The 21,785-nt window shown below is 47.1% G+C and overlaps 1 protein-coding gene across 1 annotated transcript in view; it reads right to left on the reverse strand.

Moving 5' to 3' along the window:
• The window catches only part of USP10 (ubiquitin specific peptidase 10), a 414,101-nt gene that overhangs the window by 85,385 nt on the left and 306,931 nt on the right, over positions 1-21,785 (reverse strand). The window contains exon 11 of the mRNA XM_078669861.1: positions 1,052-1,217. Coding sequence (XP_078525987.1) covers positions 1,052-1,217 — 166 coding nt within the window. The remainder of the gene's footprint in view (positions 1-1,051; positions 1,218-21,785) is intronic.

Consider the following 21,785-nt stretch of genomic DNA (forward strand, 5'->3'; position numbering starts at 1 on the left):
ATGAAATATAAACTGCACAGTTATGTTGCACAGTGAATTACTTGTACAGAAAACTCCTGATATAGTATGATTCAGTTGAGGTCATCAACTTCAATTGGTGAAATAAGCTGCAAGTTGTCACTCCCTCATCAGCGGGAGGGGTGATTTGCAACCAGTGCTTAATTTGAGCTGTGTTTTCAGGTGCCCGAACCGGGTCTTAATTCTCAACTCCAGCACTTGTGACAGCTGCCACAAGGTGGAGCTGTCTGGCTAATTTGGAGATGACCACAACAACAGGTAATTATTCATTCAATAAACATTAAAATGACTATTACCTGCATTTCTAGCAATTCTTATAGCTTTGGGGGCCTGAAATAGTCCGAATAGTCACACTTGTAGGAGTGTGATGGTTAGCACTTGTGTTGTTTCTATCGCTGGCAGCATAGCAGGGGCTGTGTGTGTAACAAGCTGCAGTGGTCTCCTGACGAGAGCCCTGGCTCTTATTATTTTACAAGTAAACATGGTCTACAAATCACAAACTTTTGCAGATATGTGATGGGTGGACGTCCTTCAACCACACTTTCCACCTGCCTCTAGAAATACACCCACTTCCTGTCCATCTCGAGTGTATGACAACAGTAAACCGTAAAACACTCTCTGCCTTCTTTTTTGCAGTGCTTACTCTACTGTTGAAACAAAAGGCCAAAAATTGGCATATCCTATTTCCTGTAAGTGATTTGCAGGTTAATTTTCGATCCAGTGATCACACACTCCATTCTTAACCCCTTTAGTGCTGCCGTCGGCCAACGGTCGTCGCGAGCACTACCTTGCCACTGCTGCGCACGTCCGTTGGTCGACGCGGCCGCACCCGTTTCTTCGCACGTTCAGCACTGGTGCTGAACGTTTGAAGCAGTAAACGGGTTAAATCATTAAAATCAGATTGATGTCATGCGATTTCAAAAAGCAACACTTATTGCTGCAGCCAGGTTACTGACACAGTCTAAAAATGCAAAAGAATAACTTCCCGCAAGCACTTTCAGGACAGGAAACAGTTTGAGTGCGTAGGACATACCTCTTGCTTGGCTTTTGTGGTATATCCTTGAACAGACTCTCTTGCCACTAAGCTTTCCAGGGCATCCTGCACTGTTCGGATCTTGTCGGACTGGATATCCAGCTGCAGGGTGAAGAAAGGCTGCAGAGTGGCAGACTCCTTTGAGCTCTGTTGGTAGACCACAGACCTGTGGGAAGAACAAACTGTGAGAGAAAACACTCATATACTGCTTCCAAAATGACAAGCCCGTCTGATCCATAGCCATTCTTTGGGACCATTTCCAACTAGAAGATTGAAAAACATCTGACATTAACATCTGCTATGGCAACACTGGCCCATAAATCAGTGTTCACAATCTACTGTGACTGATCTTTAATATTTGTAGTTGCATGTAGCCTAAAAAAACAAGGAAATAAAATGTCCTAACTCTTGAAACACAATCTTAACATATCAACATATAGAAGAACCAAATGAGCGAGATTATTATTGATGAGAAGTCGATGCACAATGAGAGATCAATAAGACCATATATACATGAAAAAAGCAATAATATTGTGATACATGAAAAAAGCAATAATATTGTGAAGCACACATGAACACAGATCGGGGGCCACACTCTTGCATACTCAATGTGCCCAGAACACTGGTTCTAGACCCTCCCAACCCTCTTCAGATCTGACTGTGAACTTCTGAGAACCCCTACAAACTTGCAGCCAGAGCGTCGGACAAGTTACTTACCTTCGGTAACGTCTTCTCTGGTAGAGACATGATCTAGCTGCAGATTTTTTACCTGTGGATTTCCAAGATGTCAGACTGAATCTGGATGATTTTTCTTCGAGCAATACCCCTGCGTGAAGGTAGGTGGCATCAGTCGACTGTGTGAAGTCATTGACCTCGACTGCATCGGAAGTGATGTCCGCATCACCTATATAGGCGGCAACTCGGCACATGGACGTCAGTTACTTTTCACAACTTTCCAGGTCAGAAAATCGGAGCCATGAAGAGAAGACATTGGTGTGTTTTCAAGAAACTAGGGCACTGAACGGAAACAGCACTGACCCTAGAAACTTGTCCACAGAACAGGGAGGATGGGTGGGCCTGTAAGGAATTTGCAGCTAGATCATGCCTACCACATAAGGCATAACCGAAGGTCAGTAACATGTCCATCTGATCAAGGCATCTAGCCTCAGGTTCCTTACCTTTGAAAAGATACTTAAGCAATACCGTCCCTGAAGATGGGACTGCAGACAATTTTCAGACTAAGTCCTGCAGGACTGAATGGCCAAACAGGCTGTTCCTGCTGGCTAAACTGTTTAAGGAGTTAAGCTTGGTAAACGTGTGCAGGGATGGCCACTTTGTCGCCTGACAGATTTCAAGGACTGGGACTCCACCTTTCAGTGCATTGGAAGCAGCCTTAGCTCTAGTGGAATGAGCCTGTAAGTCTTCAGGAGGCGGCTTCTTTGCCAGAGCGTAGTATATCTTGATGCAGAGGACGACACATCGTGGGATGGTTCTCTTCTGCACCGTCCAATCCTTCTTTGATTCAACGTACCCTACGAAGAGTTGGTCATCCTCCCTTAACTCTCTAATGCAGGCAAGTTAGAACGACAATGCTCTTTTGGGGTCCAGACAGTGGAGCCGCTCCACTTCTTTAGAGGGATACGGAGGAGCATAGAAAGTGGGCAATGTGACAGATTGCCCCACATGGAATGGTGTTAACCACAAATGGAATGAAAGAGGCCCTAGTACAAAGCACCAACTTGACAGGGAATATTGTCAGAAAGGGGGGCTTGAACGATAAAGAATGCAAGCTCCCTCACCCTCCAAGCAGATGTAATTGGCACTAACAATGCTGTTGTGATGGTGAGAAGCCGGTGGGGGGCCAATTATGCAGGGGCTGGAAAGGAGCGCACATTAGCAAAGTGTGAACAAAATTAAGGTCCACTAAGGCATAATGAAAGGGGCAGGTGGGAACATATGTACAGAGCCCTTTTGGGAAGCTATGTACAATGGGCAATCTAAATAAGAAGGGTTGCTCTGGTGACCTCACGAAGGCATACAAAGACGAAATATACCCTTTCAAGGTGCCCAGAGCAGAGCCCTACTGAACAAGGGTCAAAATAAAAAGCAAAATATCAGAAAGGGAAGCAGAACGTGTGTCAATAGACTTTTCTGCAGAATGTATTACAAATTTCTTCCACCGGCTGGCGTATACCGTCTTAGTGGAGGGACATCTGGCTGCCAGAATAACACTGGAGACTTCGGGCAGGTCGAAAGCGATCAACTGATGCCGACCAATCTCCACACAAGAAGGCGCAGAGTTGACAGGTTCAGATGGCGGACCCTCCCTTGCTGTAGCGACAGGAGCTCGGCCCAAAGCGACAGCCTGATTGGAGGATCGATGCTCATTTACAGAAGCTTGTGATATCAGACTGTGCGCAGTCCAGATCCACAAGGATGACTTGGGCCCAGTTCTTCTTGGGAACTCTGGGTAGGAGGTAAAAAGAGTCTCTGTGCGAGAGTCGCCTTGGAAACTCCAGCGTGCAAAACTGCTGACATTGTGCGTTCACTGCAGAGGTGAACAGATCCAACCAAGGCTCTCCCCATTGCTGAAATATACCTTGGACCACCTCCGGATGGAATTGCCACTCATGATTCACTAGGCATCAACGACTGAGTTTGTCCGCCCTGGCATTCAGGGAACCTGCCTGGTGTCGAACCTCTAGGGATATGCCCTGCTGCTCCAGCAATGCACAGAGATGCACAGCCTCTTGACAAAGAGTCGACAACCCCACTCCACATTGTTAGTTATAGTTCCACATGGTGGCCGTGTGGTCTGTTCTCACTTGAACTAGTCTTCCTTTGATGGAGGGTAGGAAGGCTTTCAATGCCTGTCAGATCGCTTGGAGCTCATGCATGTTGATGTCCAGTCCGGATTCCACCAAAGACCAGTCCTCTGATCTCCACCTCTACCAGATGGCCGCCCCATCCCAGAAGAGAAGCAACTGTCACTACTGTGAGATCTGGGAAGGGAGAGGGGTCTGCCACTGACCCAATCTCGGTTAGTTAGCCACCACTGAAGGTCTCAGGCAGTTCCCTCAGATCTGGACCATGCCGGATAAATTCCACTGATGCTGCGCTCACGGGTACTCAGGCCTCACTGCAGAGCCTGCATATGCCATCTGGCACGTGACACTAGCAAGATGAAGGAGGCCAAGAGGCCCAGGAGACTCAATCATCTTCACCAAAAACAAGGATAGAGGCTGAAACATCAGATTCACAGCCTGAATATCCTAGACTTGCCGCTCAGGAGGATAAGCCCAAAACTGCACTGCGTCCAGAACGGCTCCAATGAAAGGGAGTGTCTGAGAGGGAGTCCAGTGTGAATCCGGCATGTTGATAGTGAACCTCAAACCCCAACAAATGCAGAAGGTTCTCAGTCTGGAGGTGGGAGATGATAGCCTGGGGTGAGCTTTCTTTGAGCAGCCAGTCATTGAGACATGGGAAGACTGGCACCCCTGGTCTGCACAGATGAGCTGCGACCACCGGCATCACCTTTGTGAACACCCGAGGGGCGCTAGTAAGGCCAAAAGGAAGCACGTTGACTGAAAATGCTTATGGCCTACTGTAAATTGCTGGTACAGCCGGTAGTGTGCAGAACAGGAATGTGAAAATAGGTGTCCTGCAAGTCCAACACTACCATCCAGTCTCCAGGGTCCAGGGCAGACAGGGCCTGTGCTAAATGAGATAATCTTGAATTTTTCCTTTTTGAGGAAGTGATAGAGGTCTTGTAGGTCTAGGACAGGATGAAGGCCCTTGTCCTCTTTTGGAACAAGAAAGTAGCAGGAACAAAAATAGCCCACTTCTGGAGCTGGAAACCCCCTCTATGGCTCCCTTGGCCAAGAGTCATGAATTCCTCCTGGAGCAAAAACAAATGATCCTATGTCAGCCAGTCGTAGGATGGCGGCATGAAGGGAGGAGTGGTCCCGAAGGGGAGCGAGTAGCCCCTTTGGATTATCTGGAGAACCCATCTGTCCAATGTGACAGATTGCCAGTGGTCGAGGTGACGGCTGATCCTGCCACCAACTGGACACCCATGGTCTGGAAGGGCAAGACTAGGAGGGTTTGGGGGCTAAAGCTGCCAGGAGGGGGTGGTGGCTTGACCGAACCTCTGGAAGCCCAATCCATGTAAATCAGACCGAAACCGCGCCCTCTGGTGCGCACGGATTGTGGAACATGCGCTGCTGAGTGGCTGGGATATGGGTGGAGCTGCTGAAAACTCCTTTAGCCACGAAAGGGGTGAAAGGCAGACTGGGGATGTGCTGCATCTGAGAGGCCCAGGGACTTGGCTGCAGCCCATGAGTCTTTAAAGCACTCCAGGGTGGTGTCTGCCTAGTCTCCGAAGAGACAAGTGCCATCAAAGGGCAAGTGTCCATGAGAGAGGTCTGGATATTGAAAAGCTAGATGTTCACAGTCAGGCGTAGCGCCTAATAGTCACGGTCGATGAACTTGATCTGCCCAGAGAGTCAGTCGTGTCCAAACCACACCTAATGGAGAACTTTGCTGTGTCTCTCCCATCTGATACTGATTGGGAAAGGACATCCCAGGACTCCTCCGGAACCTTTGGCAGCCCTTGCGCAACTGTTTCCCACAGAGTGTGGGAATAACGGCCCAATAAGCATGCAGTGTTCACCAACCACAATGCAAGGCTGGTGGAAGAAAAACTTTTCTTACCCCAACTATCCAGCCAAGTGGATTCCTTGTCTGGGGAAGTGGAAGGGAACATGCCATGGGATGTAGAAGCTTGGACTATCATGCTCTTCAGGGTTCGGTGGGTAGTGAGGAAGCGTGTGTCGTTCGGGGCAGGGCTGAGGGATATCATCCTATTCAAGATGCCAAGAATTTCCTCAAGTATGCCAGTGGATGCCTCCATAAGACAAGAATTACCTTCACTATGCCAGGGCAATCAGCAGGCTCATAAGCCTAATACAACATTTTCACTGACATTCACTAAAACACTTTGTCACTCACACTAATTAATTTTTACCAACTTTCCATCATTGCCACTCACTCTTGCACCGGATCTTAATCTGACCTCCCTAACTTCCACTTACTTATTATCAAGCATTGACTAAGTCCCACTCATTCATACTCCGTGTTAGTCAAATTCACTTATTCTGATTGAATCATGTTTCTCACTCACTTGCACTCTCGCTCAAACTTTTCTTGCTCACTAGCAGTCATTCATTCTCACTCACTGATTCTCACAACCTGTAACACTCGCTCATTCATGCTCACACTCGCTTGCAGTTACTCTTCCTAATTAATTTTTACTGACCTTCAATGTCAGACAATCATTATCTGTTACTGCCTCACTAACACACACTAATACATACAGTCCCAAATACATACACTTGCTTTCACATCAATACACTCTCGCAAACACACACATCATACATTTAAAAGTAGTTTTTCATTAACTTACCTCAGCCGCCAGGAAGGTCCCACTCCAGTTAATTGTACTTAATTTCAAATACACAAATAGTGAACTGTATTCACTATCAGTGTAATAATGGCAGAAAAAAATCTGTGGCGCCCACACTAACGTCCATAAGGACAACCTACTCCTGTGCTCTAGGCACATATTTTGACGGGAAACATCATTTACCACGAAGGCATTACCACTACTCACGTTTACCACGTGACACTTACCACGCAGGGTGCCTTCCACGCAGGGTACCTTCCACGACGTCTTTACCACGGGCTAGGGGGGAGACGTGGTATTCCTTCAAGTCGATCTGCGTGGGCATGGGGGGGCAGAGGGAGGGGGGGGCTCGGAGGGGGGCTGGGGGGGGTCTCCCCCCCCAAAAATAACAAGCAGGTTACTTTAACAAAAAAACGAACATAAATTTAAAAGAAAGAGGAAAGAGCCTCCCCCAAAGACGTGCCGTGTACGTCAAAAAAGCAGTCCTTTTTTTATTTTGGTATACGTGTTTTGACGCTTGTTTCAAAGGAGGATGGAAGTAAGGGCTCGTGGAGAAAGACGTGAAGGTAAGACGTTGCAACGCGTAGTAAAATGCTACGTTGTAAATACCAGCGTGGTAAAGCCACTTGCGAGGTAAAATTCGCGTGGTAAAGCCATGCGTGGTAACTGAAATCGTGGTATAATCATATATTCATTTTGACACCTCTGAGGCCAGGGGTCACAAATGCAGTACCATGGGTCGCAAGGGGCAAGCCAGGGGTCACAGCTGCGATCCCAGATCACATTCATGGCGTTTGGCCCTCCTCTTTCATACATTCAGCGTTGAAGTGTTAGTTGTGTATAGCCTGTTTACAACAGATTAGCAATTAACTGACTGGCAGATTGCATTGTACATCTAAGGGGGAGCACATTGCTTTTTCGCCATAGTCGATTAGAGAAGGGTGAACACCAGTACAAATTTCCAGGGGAAATTGTTATTTGTGTGTTTTTATTAGTCCATGAACAAGACCCATTTATCTCAATTAGAACAAGCAGTGGCAGCGCTTTGGCACTGGTATGTTCGCAAGCAAGAGGGGGAAACGTAGTAGTGGAGTAATGTGATGAACTGGACGGTTGGAGCTTACATTTTTCATTCACTGCGGGATCTCCCATACAGTTCCATGTCCTAAGCCTGACTGGGGGGTGGTTGCGGTGGTCAGATGGTGATGCTAGTGCATAGCGTAGATGTTAAAGTATAGTGGGCATGTGTCTGGCAGCTTTCCATGGCGGAAAGCCTGACACAGGAGGCCCTACCCCCTACATTGCCACTACCAACCACCACTATATAGGTGATTCTGCAGATATGAACGTGGCATGTCTCTTTGTCCCTTACACACCAGTACCAGGTGTCCACTCAGCTATGGAGCATGTCTAGTTGCTGCCACAGGCACAGAGAGCTAGGAGGGCTCAGATGGGCCATTGGTGCAAGCGACTCACAAGCGCAAGATGACTAACAGCAGCAGAAAAATACAGTGCCAGAAGTATCGGCAGCACTATGACCAATAAAAGCATATTTCCCATCATCTAACTGTGCTAACAAGAGCAACTGAAAGAAAAGTGAGGGCCAAAAAGATGTATGTAGCATAAGTCCTCAAAAGTGGATTTCATGGCAAAAGACGTGCAAAGGGATAGTACTGGAAGACTAACTTTAAGAGCTCGTTGTTTTCTGCAGCACTGACTTCTACGACTTGAGTGGCCACCATTCTTGAATATCAGACACAAACTCACCTGCAGGGCATGCTGAAAACAGTGCACGCAAGCCAAGGAAACTAAAACCCCTCCAACCCCCCCCCCCCCCAAAAAAAAAAGACCAACATACTTGGCAGCAGCACAACCATGCAGCCAAGGGATTCTGCACGTTTTACTGAATATGCCAACTCATTTTGATTAACTGTCTCTAGCAAGTATTTCAAATAGCTTGCAAGCTTTCCGTGCCAATTAAAGAAACAGCCTCTCACTGATCCTCATTATGAACAGCTATGTAATGAATATGCTACTTACCAGTATGCATCTGTTCTTGGCATGTAGGGCTGCTAACATTCATATCTTAGCATTAGATCGCCGCCTAGTGTTGGGCTCGGATGATTGCACATTGTTGTCCTGGAAGAGTCTTCGAAGTATCCTGAGATAGGTGGCTCCTCCCCTGGACTACAGTGCGCATGGGCATCGGCTCCATCCCCAGATTGTTTTTCGCCATTGTGGCAGGAGATGGAGTGAAAGTGTAAAGGATGTCCATGCTAATGAATAAATACAATAGTATATCTGCAGCTGCGACAGGCACCGGGGAGGAGGGCGGGCGATATGAATGTTAGCAGCCCTACATGCCAAGAACAGATGCATACTGGTAAGTAGCATATTCAGTTCGAGGCATGTGGGCTGCTAAATTCATATCTTAGCATAGAATACATAGCAGTCCCTCCATCAGCGGCGGTTGCCCGTGCCAGCTGCAGAAACCTGAAAAAGTGTCTTGAGAACAGCCTGTCCTACAGCTGCTTGCTGCTTGGAATGCACATCAACACAGTAGTGTTTTGTGAAGGTATGTGGTGTGACCCACGTGGCTGCTCTGCAAATATCCTCTAAAGGAATGTTCCCTAGGAAAGCCATGGATGCCCCCAGTTTGCGTGTGGAGTGCGCTCTGGGGGGTATTGTTAAAGTGCGCTTGGCTTTCTGATAACATATCTGGATGCACTTAACAATCCACCTGGCTATCCCTGCTTTAGAAATTGGGTTGCCTTTGTGTTGTGGTGCGAAGGCAACAAAGAGTTGTTTTGTCTTTCTAAAGGGTTGTGTTCTGTCTATGTAGTACATCAACGCCCTCCGTACATCTAAGGTATGGAGCATTCTTTCCGCCACCGTTTGCGGGTTTTGAAAGAATGCTGGCAAGTCAATAGTTTGATTAAGATGAAACTGTGACACCACCTTAGGAAGGAATTTAGGGTTAGTGCGTAGCACCACCCTATTTGGGTGAATTTGAATGAACGGCTCTTGTATGGTGAGCGCTTGCAGCTCACTGACACGCCTCAGAGACGTAATAGCTATCAGAAAGGCCACTTTCCACGTAAGGAATTGGAGCTCACACGAGTGCAGTGGCTCAAATGGTGGCCCCATCAGTCTGGTGAGAACGACGTTGAGGTTCCACACCGGAGCTGGTGGAGTTCTTGGGGGAATGACTCTCTTCAGACCTTCAAGGAAGGCTTTAATGGCGGGCACCCTGAAGACAGAGAGGTGCTGCCTGTTCTGAAGATAAGCCGCTATGGCTGAGAGATGTATCCTAATGGAAGTGTACGCCAGGTTGCACTTGTAGAGATGTAACAGATAACAGATGATGTTGGGAATAGATGCATCTAGCGGGTTGATGTCATTGGACGTACAGTAGATGACAAAACGCTTCCACTTAGCAGCATAGCATGCTCTAGTAGTAGGTTTCCTCGCCTCCTTGATGATACTCATGCATTCTGGAGGTAGGTTAAGGTATCCAAACTCTAGGACTTCAGGAGCCAGATCGCCAGGTTGAGCTGTCGTGGATCTGGATGCTGAATGTCTCCATGGTTCTGCGTCAAAAGACTGGGTGTGAGGCGCAGTCTTTGATGCGGCACCACCGAGAGTTCGAGGAACGTGGTGTACCAAGCTTGGCGCGCCCACGTTGGAGCAACCAGGACGAGAGTCATGGAGTGCTGCCTTAGCTTTCTTGCGACCAGCGGTATTAGAGGGGCTGGCGGAAAAGCGTATGCAAATTTGCCTGACCAGTTCATCCATATCGCATTCCCCTGCGACTGTGGGTGAGGGAACCTGGCGGCAAAGAGTCGGCATTTTGCGTTCTCCTTTGTTGCGAACAGGTCTATCTCCGGATGACCCCACTTTTGGAAGAACGGGTGGAGAACAGAAGGGTGTATCTCCCACTCGTGCATCTGATGGCTGTATCTGCTGAGCAGATCCGCCATCTGATTGTCCTTGCCCGGGAGGTGTTCTGCCATGAGGAAGATGTTCCTCTGAATGGCCCACTTCCACATGCTCTGAGCCAGATGAGACAGCTGTGGCGAGTGGGTGCCTCCCTGCTTTTGAATGTAGTACATCGCGGTCATGTTGTCCGTCCGGACTAGCACGACCTTGTTGCTCAGATGTACAATGAAGGACTTGAGCGCCATGAAGATTGCCATCAGTTCCAGATAGTTGATGTGCATCTTCTGTTGCTGCGTCGTCCATAGTCCCTGCACTGTGTAAGTGAGCACATGAGCTCCCCATCCCTGGAGAGATGCGTCCGTTGTCAGGATAATCTGCGGCACAGGCTCTTGGAACAGTCGGCCCTTGCAAAGGTTGTGTGGAGTCCACCAATGCAGAGAGTCGTATGCCCGACTGGTAACCAACACTAGGTCTGTCAATTGCCCACGAGCCTGTGTCCACTGATTCGCTAAGCACTCCTGGAGCGGGCGCATATGCAACCGTGCGTGAGGGACTATGAAGATGCAGGAGGCCATCATGCCTATCAACTGCATGAACACTCTCGCTGGCAGGGAGTGTTGTGGTCTGAATCGTTGGATCAGCGACTGAATGCTGTCGATTCTGACTTGGTTTGGCTGAGCCATGGCTGTCAGGGTGTTGATCGTAGCACCCAGGAACTGCCGGACATGTGCCGGCTGGAGATGCGATTTTGGGTAGTTCAGGGAGAAACCCAGATCGTGAAGCAGGCGAATTGTAGTCGACATGTCTGCGGCGCACTGTTGCTCCGACTTGGCTTGTACGAGCCAGTCGTCTAGGTAGGGGTAGACATGGATATTCTGCCTCCTGAGGTGCGCCGCCACTGTCGCTAGACACTTGGTGAACACCCTCGGGGCTGTTGTGACTCCGAAGGGTAGGACTTTGAACTGGTAGTGCCTGCCTTGAATAGTGAACCTGAGATATTTCCTGTGTGACGGGTGTAGTGGAATATGGAAATAAGCATCCTTGAGATCTAAGGTTGCTAAGAAGTCTCCCTGGTTTAGCAAGGGAAGAATCTGCTGCAGTGTAAGCATGTGGAAATGTTCCGATAGTATGTACAGGTTGAGGGGACGTAGATCGAGAATGGGCCTGAGAGAACCGTCCTTCTTTGGAATAAGGAAGTACAGGGAATATACCCCTGTGCCTTCCTCCCCCACCGGCACGAGCTCGATTGCGCCTTTTTGCAGCATCGCCACTACTTCCTGCTGCAATAAGTGCAAGTGCTCTGCGGACATAGGCCTTTGCCTTGGTGGGATGTTGGGTGGAGTGGACTTCAACTCTAGGCAATAACCATACTGAACTAATTGTCGCACCCACCTGTCTGTGGTGATGTTTCTCCAGACGGGCAGGAACTGCTGCAGTCTCCCCCCGACAGGTGTTAGGTGGTCGGGGGGCAGTGACAGAGAGTCACTGTTTGCTCGGAGTAGAGGTGCGGGAGCTGTTGTTTCCTCTGCCGCGACCTCTGTTGCTGTTGTTCCTATAACCTCCCTTGGTCTGCTTAGTGAACGAGGCTTGCGCCCCACCTTTGGAGAACTGGGATTGTTGACCCATCTGTCCTCTGGTGACTCCACGTGCACCTGAGCGACGAAAATTGCCGCCACGAAACTGTTGGGACTGCAGAGCCCCCATAGATTTAGCAGTTTCCGTGTCCTTCTTTATCTTCTCTAAGGTGGTGTCAACATCCGGACCAAACAGACTATCAGGATTGACCGGCTGATTCAGAATTGTCGTCTGAATATCCTGCTTGAACCCTGAGATGCGGAGCCAGGCTTGTCTTCTCAGCATAACGCTAGTGTTGATAGCCCTAGCAGCTGTGTCCGCAGCGTCAAGTGCACACTTGATGGCTGCGTTTGATATTAGCTTCCCTTCCTCAATAAGCATCTTGGTGCCTTCTTGGAACTGTGGGGGCAGGTGTTGTATAATTTGTTCTAGGGTGTCGTAGTGCGCCCTATCATAACGCGCCAGGAGCGCCTGTGTATTTGCGATGCGCCAAAAGTTTGCCGCCTGTGCAGCCACTCTTTTGCCTCCTGCCTCAAGCACTTTGGACTCCTTGTCCGGGGGAGGAGCTTCACCCGTTGTCTGGGAGTTGGCACGTTTCCTGGCATTGGCAACCACAAGAGAGTCCAGTGGCAACTGTCCCCGGATGTAGACGGGGTCCGCAGGAGCAGGCCTGTACTTCTTTTCAATGCGAGGGTTGACCACTCTAGCCCTCGTAGGCTCCTTAAAAATGTCTCCAGCATGTTTGAGAACACCTTTCAGCATAGGAAGTGTTTTTACTGTCCTCTCAGATATGGCAAAGGTGTCAAAAAGGAAGTCTTCCTCAACCGGGTCGGCATGCATGTCCACATCATGATTGGCCGCCGCCCGTTCAATTAGTGCATGAAATCCTGCTGAGTCCTCAGTCGGGGATGCACGTGCATTAAAGGTCTGCGGGTCTTGGCCCGCCCCCTGGGTGTTTTGGTCACCAGAGTCGTCGTATGAATCTGGTTGTACATCAGGGTCATCGATGGGGAAATTGTACTGTTCATCCTCATCATCTTCCTCACCCACAGAGTGTTCTGGGGAGGGAGTAGGGCTCCGTCTTGGAGGAGGCTGAATCGGCTCCGTGAGGCCTACGGCGTCAAGGGGCACCCTCTTCTTCTTCAACGGGATGACGTAGGGGTCCACCGGCTCCGAAGTGATCTTCCGTTTATAGAGGGTCAGCTTGCCGGTGGCAGCATCGATGAAATGCTCTGAATCGTCCACCGATTCGAGTACACGACGTGGAAGAGGGTCTGGCAGGGAGGAAACCTGCTTCGGAGCCGATTTCGTCGAAAACGCTTTCGGCGCCTCCTTAGGTGGCAAGAGAAAAAGGAGTTTCCCCGAAGGCTTAGCCGGAGCGTCCTTTTGCGGCTGCGGTGATGGCATCGGAGCCGATGGAGCAAGGGCCTTCTCCCTGATTCTCTGCAGTGACTCCGCAATAGGGGACGGTACACTGCCAGTTGGTTTTGTCGCCGACAAGGATGCTTTGAGCGGTCCCTCGGATCCGACGCCCTCGCGGGCCTTGTGCGGTTTGGGCGCGGAAACCTTCTTCGGGTCCTCCGAATCTTGAGGCCGGGGCGCCGACTTCTTGGGCGTAGCCTCTTTGGAGCCGACCTTGGCGGGCTTGGACGGCGCCGGAGCCGTTGATCCGAGCCGACTATCTTTCTTGGGGGCCCCTTCATCGGGCGTCGGCTTCGATTTCAGAGCGTCGGAATCGACCGACTTCCTCGGCTTCTGCGGACCGGAGGTCGACGGAGCCGACGGGGTGACGGGCACCGACTTCTTCACAGGCACGGCAGCCATCTTAGGAACACTCGAGTCCTTTGGTTTCAGTTTCGATTTCGGGTCGGCCATTTTAGGTGTTGACGACCCCGACGGTTTCAGTTTCGGTTTCGAAACATCGTGCCCAGCAAGTGAGTCCGAAGCCGGGCCTGAAGGCGGGGCTGTGGCTTGCGGCAACGGGTCCAGGGTAAGGCCGACAGGCGATCCCGTGTCCCGGTCGTCCTCGAAACTTTCGGGGCAGAGCTCGTCCGCAGAGCTGTCCGCCGCGGCCCCATAAATTTCATCGTCGTCTCCTACCTCTTCGACGTACTCGAGGACCGGACCCGCGACTCCGTCGTCGTCACCCGGATCCGCCTCGACCTCCGACTGTGAGGGGGAGATTTGTAGAAGGTGACCCTGGACCTCTTCTTCCGGGTCGCCGAAGATGTTCTCCGGATCCGGGGCCGCTTGCCTAGCTTCCAAGCGCACCGCGCGCCGAAGCTTGAGAGTTTTCTTGGAGCGGAACTGTGCACAGGCCTTGCACTTGCCGTCGTCGTGGTCCGGTGAAAGGCACTTGTTACACACAGGGTGTAGATCGATGTGTGGGTACTTAGACCCACAGAGCGGGCAGTACTTGAACGGGCTCCGCTCCATGTTTGAAAGGCTTGCTGTCGTGTCGCGATGAGAAGGCCTCAAAGTTTAGAAAGCGAAGAAAACTCCGCTTATTCCGGCTTCAAGAGACGGAAGACTCGAGACCGAGCGCAGACAATACCGACGCAAGAAAATCGAGGCCTTTTGGCCGGTAAAAGATAGTTTTACTTGGTTCCGACAGTAAGACGTCGAAACCACATCCGAACCCAATGGCGGAAAAAAACAATCTGGGGATGGAGCCGATGCCCATGCGCACTGTAGTCCAGGGGAGGAGCCACCTATCTCAGGATACTTCGAAGACTCTTCCAGGACAACAATGTGCAATCATCCGAGCCCAACACTAGGCGGCGATCTAATGCTAAGATATGAATTTAGCAGCCCACATGCCTCGAACACATAAGAACAGGCCGAAAGCTAGGTAGAAACTGCTGCAGAACACCCTGCATGGCCCTCACCAACTCCAAGCACTCAGACAGTGGCAAACAGTAAGCTCCCAGCGCTTTCTCCATCTCATGCCCAGGGGAGCTGTCAGGCCGCCTGTGCAGCAGCACTTGGAGAGTGGGGGCAATAAAGGAATAGAGAAGCACCTTCCTGGTGCCAGAAGGCTGATCGGAGGACGGGAAAAGCTGCAGGTGGACTGCACGGTCTACAACCTGCAGCTATGCACTGTAACCTCACCTCGGACTGTAGCTCATTACGGGGGACATGGGCACTGTCAGGATACGGGCATGTGAGCCAACACTCAAGACATAGGCCGGAAGCTCCCCATTTGTGACGACAGCAAAAATGAGGATATTTAAGCTTTCTCTCTTGAGGGCATATCATTTGTTCGTATTCATCTGATCACTTGTACAGATTGGAGTATGTGTTTTCAGTAATATACGTACCACATGTAGGTCGCCTTACAGCGTATTCTATGTAGACGCCATAAGAGGGGGATTCATATTCATCTACTCAGGCTGTGTCATCTACTCCTTCCTGGAACACACCAAACCCTCAAGATACAACCTACCTCTCAAGACAATCTCATTTCAAGAGGGTCTACCATATGAGGACGATTCGTATCCATCTCCTCAGGCTGTGACATCCACTTCCTCCTTGAAAACCAAGCCCTCAAGATACAACACACCTCTCAAGAGAATCTCATTTCAAGAGAGTCTACCATACGAGTAACATTCATATCCATCTCCACAGACTTTGTCATCCACTTCTTCCTGGAACACACCAAGCCATCAAGATACAACCTACCTCTCTAGAGAATCTAATTTAAAGAGGGTCCGCCATACGAGAAGGATTCATAGCAATCTCCCCAGGCTGTGTGATCCACTTCCCTCCTGGAAGACCAAGCCCTCAAGATACAACCAACCTCTCAAGACAATCTCATTTCAGGAGGGTCTGCCATATGAGGAGGATTCGTATCCATTTCCTCAGATTGTCACCCACTTCCTCCTGGAACACACCAAGCCCTCAAGATGCAACATACCTATCAAGAGAATTCAATTGGGTCGGCCATACGAGGAGGATTCATATCGGTCTTCTGGAGAAAATGATGCTATCCAAATTATATTGGTGAAAGTCCACATCTATTGATTGCCTCCTTGTGAAATAGCTGGCAAAAGCTTTTTTTAACGTACCCGCAAGTTGAGGTACTGGTTATACGGGTCAGAGCAGTCTTGCATCATACTCTAGAGCGAAAGAGGGAGCACGCAGGAATGGAGCAGCAGGAGTGTAGAACAGACCACCCCAAGAATGAGGCCAGTGGGTTAGTGAGTACGAATTGTTAGTCTTGGTGACTGCAGGAGCAGGGAAAATAGGGCACATGCTTTACAACTTTAGTGAGGCTGTGATTAGGAAAAGTTGCTCTTTGTAGGGGACCAATTGGACTTAGTTCAGAGTTCAGCAGGGCTGTTTACCTGGTGTGTGATTCAACTGCCCGAGGAGTGGATGGTTGATTGTGTAAGTGGGTGGGGAGTGCAGGTTCCTGCACTCACGGGACCCTGGGCACCCCAGCACCTTCCCTCTGCAATACATACTCTCACTTATCTTACCCACCCATCCATCCATCCATCTATGGGGCTGATCACTTTTTTATTTTTACATCCAGTCATACACACATCTATTCATATTATTCCTACTTGCATTCATTCAACTATTATTCCATCCAAGAGCTCACCTTTTCATCCATGTATTCATGTAGACATCCCTGCTGTTAGTCATCCATTCTTCTATTTACTTATATATCCATGGATTGAGTGGCTCATTCATTCCTGAATCTGCTCACTCATCTTCCTGCTCTTTGATTCCTTTTCACAGTCAGCCACTCACTAATATGCATAATTACGCATTCAAAAGAGCCATTCAACAATCAGATTGGCTTTGATTGAGCTTTTCCAGTGCCTTAATATTTTTACAGACTAATGTTTTTCTTTTACGCTACAATAATGAGGTTAAATTAATCATGGAGATGAAAGTATCCATAGCCGGAGGGACATATGTGCTGTATGCACTGTACGTACAACTACAAACGACTTGTGGGAAAATCATTGAACTGCACCATAAACTTCAAAAGGACAGGAAGCTTTCTGAAAGGCTAGTGAAAGGAAGACTTTGATGGTATGAAATGCGAATCATTGTAGATTGCTGTTTTAAGCCTTTTCTCTGTAGGTTTAAACACCAGCTGTACCCTCACTGTCTGCATGGCATCCAAGTTCAAAGGACTTTTCTCCCTCCACTAGCAGGACGGAGAAGCCTTTCGAGGTTGTGGAAGCAGGTGGGGGAGCGTGAAGGGCCAGAAAATGGAAAGGAAAGTGAATGATTAGTAGTGACATTTAATGGAAGGTCGTAGTAAGCTATAGCTAAAACCTGGAGAAGCTAATAGTGCCCCTCTTGATCCATGGAGCCACTTGTGTTGCCTCAAACGAGAGCGAACAAGTTATGGATGTAAAGGTTAGCATCCAATAAAATAGATGTATAAGACTTAAACAAAGGAAAATGTACTCACTGTATTAGAGTATAATGAACAGTCCTCTCTGCATCCTAAAGCGTTATTCTACCACTCGCAACAAAGACCACTCTCAGCCACTAAGGAAAAAAACCCAGAGGTGCAGCCCACCTACAGAAAGGACTGGGTTTGGATCATCTTGAACCTTTTCGACCAGAGTCATCACAACTCTTTATGGGGCAGGGAAGAATGGGGATCACAAGCAAACTTTTAGGTATATCTACTGAATTGGATCCTAGTCACATGTCGGAGCTATAAAGCCAAGATTTTTTTTTTAAAACAAACTGTTTTCACCACTATTGTGATCTTGTAAGTGCAATCTTGAGCACGGATACGTTTGTAGAAGGACCTTTAACATGTTTTGATCTGAACTGGGTATCCGCCATGAACATGTCTTTCTCCACTGTACATGGCAATGGATCACAATGTCGAGAGTTCGAACCAACATTTTTAATTGTCAACAAGGCGTAAGTGTGATAAGGATTTCAACTCGTGCATGAGAGCGGTCAATGGATTTTGCTCAGGAATCCTAGAGTACTCCTTTCATTTCAATCTCTTCAAAACTATGAGAAGATGAGGATTTTTTTGTGTTAAATTTAAGGTCTGGTTGCCCTTTGTGAACTGTGATTTAACCAACAGGTCAACAGGTGTTACTGTAATGTGCAGATGAAGAAAGTGGCAAGGAGATTTGAAGGAAAGTGGCTAGAAGATTTGAAGGAAAGTCTCCCATGAGTGCAAATGTACAATAATTATACCCACATCTTTTTAACTTTAAAGCATCTCAAAATGTACTATCCTCGAAGCCTATTTTGAAATGACTTCCCAGCATATGTGACTACATCTCTCTCCCATCTCACTGATGAACACATTTCCGCCAGAGAATCCACGATTTCCACTCCTGAACACTATGCATCTATCTAGTCGCACACGCATGTTTCTGTGTTTGTACACCTTGGGCCCCGTGGTATTGTCTCTTGGAGGTTTCTATCATCATTTGTTCTCCCCTTGATAATAATGTTATTCTTTATATTCCCTACCCAACTATACACTGTAAAGTGCTCTGATTCCCCAAGGGTCATGTTCGCGCTATATAAACCTTTATAAATAAAACATTTTGGTAAATAAATCGGCCTATCTCCAATATTTTCAACACATGCAACAAAGTAATGTGAAGAGCGGTGCATGCCAGCTCTTCTGCAGGGGTGATACAAGTAAGTAACCAGTGCATTACCCAAACCTACTGCACTGAACACTGTAATTTAACAGTGCCCAATTGAAAAGCTGGTGAATGCCTCAGAAATCCGATATGCAAGATCGCTATTATGATTTTGAGCTTCCCTGCTGCTAGTCCTGGACCTCTATAACTTTGGTCTGATTGAGACAATGTTTAATGTGTGCAATGACCAAACTTACACAAACCTGTACACAATACTATAAACAGACGGACTTTTCCTTGAGAAAGAATGGTCGAGCTTGTCAAAGGATGGTTTGACCGGTCAAAGACATCCTTAAGACTTTCATGATCAAAGGACTTGGGTATCTTACATCCATGTAAATATAAATATTTAACATATTACAATTGGATCCATCTACACTTGTTCAAAGGAATCCAAACATGTTTAATTCTATATAGTCTTAAATGAGTCAGTATAAATCCAAGGAACACAACTATTACCAACAAATACTGATGCTTTCATCTGATTATTAGATGAGGGAGATGAGGGAGACATTCACAACCCAATGCATAGCACAGACGGCACATCTAACGAAAGCCCCCCTCCCCCTCATTATACTTCAACCTCTGCTCTCCCCCTACACCCGAGCAGAACCGTGAGAGCCAATAAGGCTTGCTTGGCCATGGTTCCCTTCATCCTGAGAGCGAAAAGTGGAGGGCTCTCTTTTAGCTACAATGTGGCTAAACTGTGGAATGCCCCCCTCATAAAACACGTTTCACAGACCACTAAATGATCTTCCAGAAAAACCTAGTTGTTGACAACTAACCGCTCTAGAGCATCTGGGGTAGTCTATGTTGCATTGCTAGCGCTGGGATGAACTAGGGTAGCCATGCGTTCTACAAATGTGCATAAAATAGAATCACTCCATTATAGACTACAAATCCAGCAGTCACTACTTGATAGTACAGATCTGGCCTATCTTCACCAAGACGTCGATTTGAATAAATGCATAGATGAGTAGCGGTCTTACATCAATAATCCCACACCTATGCGTTCATCAATACCTATACATCTACATGAAGTACACTACATATTTACTAGCACTGCAACTACTCAAACTCCTACCTCAGAATGTACTTTGAGTTGTACTGGATCTCAATGCTTATGTACTTCAAAGCTTTAGATCATGTTATGATAATTTGCGTTTCAAATAGGCACATACATGAAACAACTTGCGGATCAGATGTGGTTAGTTCTGCATGCTCTATCTTTAAGATGGTGGTGGGAATGCATACACAATAAACAATGTTTCTAAATTGGGTGGGAAGGAGGGAGACAATAGGAAGTGTGGTCAGGCATAGCTGCCAAGTTCTCAGATTGCACACATGACATTTCCATGCTTTTAATGTATTTATGAGTGACATTCAACTGCCAAACATGTGACACTTAAGAGTGAAATCTTTTCCTCCGAATAAAACCAAGCACTTAAGTGTATGCACAGAGATAACTTTCAGAAATTGTGCCTTTTTAAATAAGCTTTGAAAGACTTTCTAACTATTACAAAACCCCTAAATTGTAATGTCACTACTGCCCCTTTCTAAGATGACGGTTACAGGAAGGGGATCAGAACGGAGCAAAAGGTTTATCTTTTAAAACTGCATGGAGTTAGATATTGCCATACAGATTGTAGTGCATTGTAATTGAATTTGTATAGCGCTTATTACCCTTGACGAGGCAGCAAAGTGCTTTTTCGTCTAGAAGCACACTACTCCAGAAACCATAAAGAATTAGTGGTAATTGAGTATAGAGAAATATGAAAGTAATTTGAGGTGTGGATATATTAGTCAGTTATTTAGATTCAGAAGGATAGTGGAGGGATATAAGAGAAGGATTTAGCCTTTATTTTATTTTTTGGGCGGTCATAGCAGTAGGAGGCCTCTTCGTATGAGCATAAGGGGTGTGGAGGGGAAGAGTTAGAGAATGGTTTAGAAAGGTTTTTTATGGGGGTTGGAATAGTAAAAGGTATGAGATGATGCAAGGGGGTAGAGTAGGAAAGAGTTTAGAAAGGGTTATTTTGGGGATTATAGTAGTGGTATCGGGTTTGAGATGAGAGAGTTGACGTAGAGGATGTATTGAGCGAAGTATAGTAGGGTGAAAAATAAGGTAGTGCATTGGATATGCTGAATTCGAAGAATGAAATGAATATATAGATCCATAAGTACATGCAAGGTATATAGATGCATATAGGAAGTAAGTATATGTAGATTAAAGATGCATTAAATAAACTTCGGCTTTCAAGTGTTGTTGTACTTAAAATTATTTTTTATTTGTATATATATATATTATATATACACACATTTGTAATACAATAGTGAAGCAATTGTAGATAGTGATCATAAAAGATGTACTTATTTATGCAATCACTTATATACATAATATAGAATAATGTAACTATACGTAATATGTACATTTGTTTCGCAAAACTAATGAATATCTATATTTATATATATTTTTCTTAAAACAATAATTCTACATGTTTATGCAAAGCAATACACATATATAGATGCATGTCTATAGTACAAAATAAATGTTTATATACAGAGAGATATGCTGTATATTTCTGTTTGCGTATGGTGATTATGTGGAGAAGAGCCAATGCTCAAGTAGTTTTCTGAAGATAAGGTGGTTATTCGTGGATCTTATGTTGGGGTAAATAGTTCCATATTTTGGCTGCTTGAACAGAGAAGGATGTGCCACCCATGATGATCAATCATGATAATTAAGACCTATTTAGAACCAATAAACGTGACCTGTAAAGTCCAAATGCTTGTGTTTTTTGCTAAGAGCCCATTTCTCCCTTTTCTGTTTTCATACTGCTTTTCAAAAAAAGTTTTTATTTTTGGCAATTATAAAAAGCGTTACAAGCCAAACAAAAACGAACTGATGGGTTATATTAGGCTGAGATCAGCACAGGGAGCGGGAGGCATGCTTAGCCTGACAAGATCATGGAACCATACTATTACAATGGCCGCGCCAGGATTTAGAGAAGAAATAGCGCTTTCCCAGGTGTCAAAGAAATAACAAGCAGATTATCCCTGCTGCACGGATAATATCTGCTGAGGCAGGGGTACCGGTGTGCGCGCGCGA

This window comes from Lissotriton helveticus, chromosome 12 (assembly GCF_964261635.1).
Source record: "Lissotriton helveticus chromosome 12, aLisHel1.1, whole genome shotgun sequence".
Taxonomy (NCBI): domain Eukaryota; kingdom Metazoa; phylum Chordata; class Amphibia; order Caudata; family Salamandridae; genus Lissotriton; species Lissotriton helveticus.